Genomic DNA, 7,512 nt, shown 5'->3' on the forward strand with positions numbered 1-7,512 from the left:
TATTTGATCTTAGATTGTACAGTTGATCTTGAAATCAGATTGTACGATAAAAAACGAAATAAGAAAACTTTTAAGGGGCCGAAATTTAAGTTGTATAATTTATGAGAGAGTAAAGTGTAATTTTATTATTTATTAAATCAAAACTTTATGAATTTTAAAGGTAAAATTTTAATTTTACAATTTTAATAGAATCGAGGTCCTTGCCAACTCTCTTGTCGTCATCCCTACGTATAAGTGATTCATATTCAAAAACTTTTATGATCGACCTTGCATAGATGATCTATGATTCTAGTTTTGAAGACCACCCATAAGAGCCCATCCTTGCTCTTAATTATTGATATTCAAATTCAAATCTCATATACAATACACATTACTTTTAAAATTGACTACATAAATTTAATCAAATTATATCTCAAATTCATAATTCATATAAAATAACTTTCAAATTTTAATTGCTATACTTTTATTTCAAATAATTATTTTTTTTCAGATTTAAAAATATAAGTCAATTAGTTAAATATTATTAAAATTTTGACATTAAATTCATAACAACACTATTATTTTTGTTACATAACTATTAAATAGAGTTTTTTAAAAAAAATATTACATCAATAAATTTAATAAGGTTAACAACCAAATTTAACTTTTAAACTTTGAAAAATATATTAACTAAATTTAAGAGTTTAGGGATTAAGGATTTCAAGTTTAAAGTTTTAGCATTTATTTATAATTAATTATTATCTAATTATGTTTAAATAAAATTTTTAGTATTTATTTATAAATTAATTATTTTTTATTTTATTTAATAATGACGTGTCATATTATTATCTATAGATAATAAATTAAATATTCTTCTATAATTATTACATTTAATACTTATATAATATCAAAATCACAAATTTATTTATATTTTAATTGAATAATTTGATTAGTACAGTCTATTAAATAGATTTAACTTCCAATTTGATATTTCTTTCGTTGATAATATTTTATTAATTATATTTTAAACATATCAATTCATTATATTTTTAATATGTTATAAATCTCTTTATTAAAACATAAATGAAATTTTGACAATACAGGTAAAAATAGAGGTCATGAAATCTATCATGCGTGGAAGCATCTCAAAAATAAAAAAAATATCCTTCCAAAACAAATTTTAATCTCTTAAAATTTTAAATTAAATTATGCACTCTCCGAAGATAAAAAAATTATAATTTAATTTCTTAAAAATTTATAATTCAACCTAAAAATATCGAAATTTTATTTGTAAATTTTAAAAATATATGCATGGACAGTTTAGGCGGCGTGGCTGCTTTCAGATGAATATTTCGGGAAGCGTGTCGATAAGAAGGCTTTTTCTCAAGTTGGGAAATGTGTAAGTAATTCAGGCAGCATCTGTGCATCATAATGAGATTATAACAAAGTCAATTTGAACCCTAAATTAATTGTCATTTAATATTAAAAACCCAAAATTATTTTTAGGGATGGTGCCTTGTTTGAGCTATCATGGGCTAAAAATGGTAACGTTATAGGCTATATAGCTATTGTCACATGACATGTTTGACAGGATATCTTTTTTAAAACATCAAATAATTAAAGAAATACATTAATTTTTAAATTATTTAATAAGACACGTTAGAGAAAATGTTACTTTGTAAGTGACAGATTTTAATAGTCTTTTTCAAAGACATTGTAAGGTGTTTTTTTTGTCGTTCTGCTCTCTAAAATAACTGAAATAATATTCAATAATGACATTTTTTCCTCTCCTCTAATTAATTTAAAAGAGTTAATATCATAATTGGTTCTGAAACTTTCATCTAATATGTAATAAAATATTTATATAAAGAAAATGTCTAATTTAATATTTATATTATTCTATCATATATCAATATATCCCAAAGTTTTAACATCGTTTATTTTACATGTTGACTTGACAATAATAGACAAATATCAATCACTTATCATTATATAATTAGTTTTAAATTTGAAATTAAAAAATATTCATTTACTAATTATATAACCAAAAAAATGATATTATACTGAATATAAATTTATAAAATAATTTTAATAATATTAATAATTTAATTTAATTTTAAAATTTAAAAAATAGAAAGTTTCTTAAAAGTAAAAAATAAAAAAATTAAATTTGAAATTTACGAAAAATGGAGATATTTATTGAATATTTTAACCTTATCTGAACAAGGCACCTAAGAAACTAATTAAGGCTCTCGTTTAGCAGGAACATTCGCTGCTTTGCCTAGCTCAAATGCAGACCGAAGCTCCTAGTCCTAGCTAGCTTTTTGGCATATTTCAGGGATTTGGTTGCTCCTATCAGTATTTTCAGGTTACAAGTAAAAATAGCAACTAGCAAGATTGGAGCTCTAAATAATAACAGTATAGTTGTTAAAAGATGTTCTGGAAAATTGAAATGTTAAAAATTGATATTGAGTACAATAAGAGAAAAAGATAAGGGAAAAATTACGGTGATGCAATGAAAATTGATTCACTTAAAAAGACTGAAAATCGAAATAAGGACAAGAGGACAAGTTAATAATTACTTAAGAGTTAATATAAGATGTGAAGAGCTCAATCTTTTCTTCATCTTTCTTTTAGGTATTTATAGGAGAAGTTCCCTTATTTATTAATATGATGTGTCACGATACATAATTAGTCCCGCTAAATGCATAAAACATAATCATAAAAATATATCATGGGTCTCTATCAATACAAGATTGTTATGCCTCAATAGATTTTTTATTGTTTCGAAAGTTCATTTGTAAGTGTTTACACTTAAATACGGGCGGATGACTCCTTTTAAGTTGAGTGGATAGTCTTTCCTAGAAGTTTTGAGAATAGATCAATGGCATGTGTCCGAGTGATAAAAAGGTATAACAAGTTTAAAAGAAAAAAATTCAAGGATCAGATTTTTAAAAATATTAAATAATAAAATAAATATTAAAATTAAACTCAAATATCAATTTAAAAAAAACTCAAATACTAAATTATATATTAAAATTAAATTCGGATACTAAATATCATATTAACCCAAATAATATTAAACGGTATCCAAATATGGGATACTTGATTTTTTTGTTAGGTATTATTGTGAGACTGCTGGTCATTTCAAACTAAGAGTTATTGCTATCGATTCGATGATGCCTAGAGAATATAATGATTTGAGTATCGAAAAGCGGTCTGCCCAACTCATTGTGATGTCACTATCTTCTGGAAAACCTTACGTATAAAGGGTAGGGCCTTCTATTTACAAATGGGTCGCGACTTAAGACAGTTAAAACATTATGTCCAGAACCAGACTTTTCAGCATATGTTTCACATCTACCGTCGTAAATGTTCAACTAGTGTAATTTATATATATAATACCTAAGCTACCATAATCCCTCTAATTTCATTCTAAATTATTGTAACAAATAGTTATTTTGGCATCAAATTTAGTTATTTATTGGTTGTTATTTGCACGTCAGTTTAAACAGAAAAAAGAAAATGAATGATTTAATATGAAGCAATGAAAGTGAAATTAGAACCAACCTGATTCGATGAAAGATAACAAAGCTTTCTTTCTCCAATTGTCAAAGGAGTAGGAGCTTAAGGAATATATGCGGGCTTGAATGGTGCAAAATATGGTATTCAAATTTCAACAATCATAAAGGAGAAAATCCTTACAATATCATGAGATAACTAAAATTAGTTCTTAAAATGATGGGGACGAACCTGAAATGCCAACTGTTTTCCTTTTTTTTGGTTCAACGAGACTGAGAAAAGGCCGAGTGCTTAATCGATCATGTAATTTACTAAAGATATAATGCCTTAATGTATTTGCCGCTTAATCTGTTTTTTGTCAAAACTATAAGAAAATAAGTCGAATTCTAATCAGAAATGCGCATAAAACTAAATTTAAAGATCGTAATCTGTTAATCTCAATCTAAACAAGCTAAAACCATTCCAATCAATGCTCTATAAGCTGAACTTTGAGTTTAATTGGTTAAATTTAAGTTCGAGTTCAATTAATTTTATTTATCAAATTTTATATTAATTTCAAAGTTAAGTTTAATTAAAATATACATATTTAAATTTGAGTTGGAATTTAACTCAACAATTTAACTTAAAATTAATAATATATATTAAAGTCAATGACATAATTTAATAATATAAAATACTTAAAATGTATATTAAAAATAATAATTTTGATTAAGCTTAAGTACTGCTCGAATTGAGCGAATTGAGCTTGATTCCATAATTACCACAAATTTCATATCATTGAATTTTAAGTCGCCATCTAAGGTGGATTTCAGAGCCAAACACTAAAAATCTAAAATCGTAACCGAAAAGAAAATAAAAAGAATTAAAAGAGAGAACTGACCGTTCACTGGATCGGTTTGAAGAATCAGCGTGGACCGAATACCTCCTTCAGCACCGCCATTAAGATAACTCGAAACGATAACGGCACGGTAACTGTAAGAAAATAAGTAATTTACTAATCAGAAATGTGCCTAAAACAAAATTTAAGACCTGTAGTTTGTTAATCAGAAACAATTCATAAAATTCGGATTAGTGGTTCATTGCTAAAACAATTCGAAATTAGCGATTTATAGCTTGTCTGCTGAGAAAACTTCGTATATCATTGGATTTAAGTCTTGGTCTAAGCTAAAAGATTCAAAGCCAAACACTAATTAATTCGGAATTTGTTGCAAAACGAAAGAGAAAATTAATTAAAGAGAGAACTGACAGTGACCTGAAGATCGATGCCACAGCCGCCATGTTTGATGACCGTAGACCTTGAGGAGGACGGACGGAGGCCATTGTCTTGCTTACACTGGATCAACTTGAAGAATCGGTGTTGACCGTGCACCTCCTTCAGTAACGGATTGCTCAAAGACGGAAAGTATTAACGGTAACAGTCCGTCGCCGGAGACCTGCGTCGTTCGTGTGATCTTGTTCCCCCCCCAATTAAGTTCTAGTTTTGGCGGCGTTGTAACGAAAACCTTTCTGTTTCTGGCGCGGCATCTTCTCAAATATAAATAACGAGAAATGTGGTCGTGGGCGGGATTTTGTATGCATACAGTTCCACGAATACGTTGCTTTTACAAGTATGATTTATAAAATACATGTTTAAACCCACCAAGGGCGGATCCGGAGGGGCTAGTTGGGCCCGACTCGGAGAATTTGTATCTTTAATTCTTTTATAGTTTATAACATTTTAAATTAATATATAATAAAATTAAATCGATTTTAAAAATATAAAATTTTGATTTAATTCTTTAAAATTTATAATAGTATAAACTATTCAAATAATAAAATTATACTTTTATTATCTTAAAAACATACCATTCAATCTCGGCCTCTCTCAAAATAATCTCTAATTTCATCCTTGAAACTCAAAAATAATATTAAGTTCAAATTAAAATCTATCAATAACTCGAAGTCTATTCCATAATTACTAAATTAAGCTTAATTTTTTTTTAATCAAACTCAGATAATTTACCAATTTCATTCAAATCCCTAATAAAACTCAATGAGACTCGAAATCAGAAAAAATATTTGAGAGCATGACATATGCCTATGCATAAGGTGAGACGTGGACCTGATGCGCAACATTTGATTTTTGGATACTATTATTTTGAAATTTCGAACTCAATATGCTCCCAAACTATTTAAATTTGTGTAAACCAAATTTAGCTGAACTCGAGCACATTAATGATTAAAAATGCAAGCCTAATAATATTTTTTGTTTTAATGTATTATGAATTTACTTTTTTACCTTTAGATATATACTTAAGTCAGAGCGTAAAAAATATGTTTCACTTCATTAAAAAAAAAAAACCCGAATCTAAAACAGAAATCAGAAAACAGCTGAAGACTTTTCCTACTGATTTTTTTCACCTGAAATTTGTCAATTTGATTCCATGCAAAATACAAAAGGCTGTATCAGATTTGTTCTTCCTTTTATTAGTCTGCAAATACCGTCGACGTTCTTCACTGTTTCTATTGAATGCTAAGATTTTCGGTTAAAATTCAACATCACCAAACAAACAAAGGAGCACGACAAACGAAAATCGCGTTTACTACAAATTTATTCATTACAGGGATAAAACTATAAATTTACACATCCGATCATCATCATGAAAAAAAACTCAAAGGCGATGATGATCGTCGATGATGATCACCATCAAACGGTCACGATCTCATCGGCATCTTCAAAGTTAGGATCCTTAACATCAATAACCTCTTTCTCAAACCCGATCTCGGCCGGCGAAAGCCAATCTCCCGCCCAAGTGTATTTGCCACCGTGACCTCCTTTCTTAGGCGATCCACTCATTCCGGTACCGGATTTCCTGTCTTTCCTAGCATCCGCCGCCGCCGCCGATGATTTTCCGTTGCCTTTGCTACTCTTCCCAGTGTTCTTCATTTCTTCACAAAGCTATCAACCTATATCAATTCAATTTCCGGACTTAATTGGCGATTTTTAGGGGAAATGTTAATGGCTGTTTATATAGAGAAGAGTGGGGCTTCAACTTGAGGGCGTGGAAGCAATTCATTTGAAGGATTGGTGAATGGATAAGACCGTAAGAACAGACAATGCACTATATTGTACCCCAAAAAATAAGCCAATGTAATTAAAAATAAATGTAATGATTTCAGGGATAACATCCGTTGCTCATGGTGTAGAATATTTTCACTCTATTGTCCAGTAAAAATAAAAGGGTAAATTCACTTAATGTCATTAAACTATTAGAAAATTTACATTTTAGTCACTTAAATGTGATCATTGAATTATTTGAAAGTTTTCATTTAAGTTGTTGGGTTGTTAAAATTGTTGAAAAGTCAATTAAAGGGTGAGTTGAAAAATAAAAAAGGGAGGTGCAAGTGGCACCGAAAGGAAAAATGGTAGGCAAGTTGTTTAAAATTGAATGGGATAATTGTAATTTTAGTCCTTAATTTTTTAGGCCATTTGCAAGTTAGTCCTTGAACCTCAACTATAAATAGGCCTAACCATTTCTCATTTCAACCATCCCAACCAATCTTTCTCTCTTAATTTTCTCTCTTCTCCCATTTGAGAATTCTTAAGGAATTCTATTTGTTTGTATTATTTTGGAGATAATAAAGTTATCATCCGGTGTTAGTACCCGATGACGTAGGTATAATTTATCGAACCTCGTTAAAACTCTTGTGTTTTTCTTGTCCTATTTTTCTTTCAATATTTGAGGGTATAATAGCAATATTTAATTGTGCTATTAAATTACTATAGAAGGAATATTCTGACTAATGAAAGACTTGGTATTTAAGAGATCCATGTGATCCACCTCTCTTCCCTGGGAATTGAACTTTGTGTGATTTTTTAGTACAATAATTTACACGCTTCCGACCCTATTGGAACTACAAGTGGGTAGTAATACAAGTTATTTGGAGCAGTCGCTGCAACAAAAATCACTGCTATATGGTCTTTTTTGATTTCATCAATCAAAAGCTCTTGTTCCTCTTCTCTTCTATAAT

At 28.8% G+C, this 7,512-nt stretch overlaps 1 protein-coding gene across 1 annotated transcript; it reads right to left on the reverse strand.

Moving 5' to 3' along the window:
• Positions 1–6,057: 6,057 nt before the first annotated feature.
• LOC107940190 (programmed cell death protein 4) lies at positions 6,058–6,612 on the reverse strand. The gene has a single exon (XM_016873623.2). It carries the CDS (start codon positions 6,425–6,427, stop codon positions 6,188–6,190), a length of 240 nt encoding a protein of 79 aa, XP_016729112.1. The 5' UTR covers positions 6,428–6,612; the 3' UTR covers positions 6,058–6,187.
• Between the last annotated feature and the right edge of the window lie 900 nt (positions 6,613–7,512).

Source organism: Gossypium hirsutum, chromosome A08 (genome assembly GCF_007990345.1).
Source record: "Gossypium hirsutum isolate 1008001.06 chromosome A08, Gossypium_hirsutum_v2.1, whole genome shotgun sequence".
Taxonomy (NCBI): domain Eukaryota; kingdom Viridiplantae; phylum Streptophyta; class Magnoliopsida; order Malvales; family Malvaceae; genus Gossypium; species Gossypium hirsutum.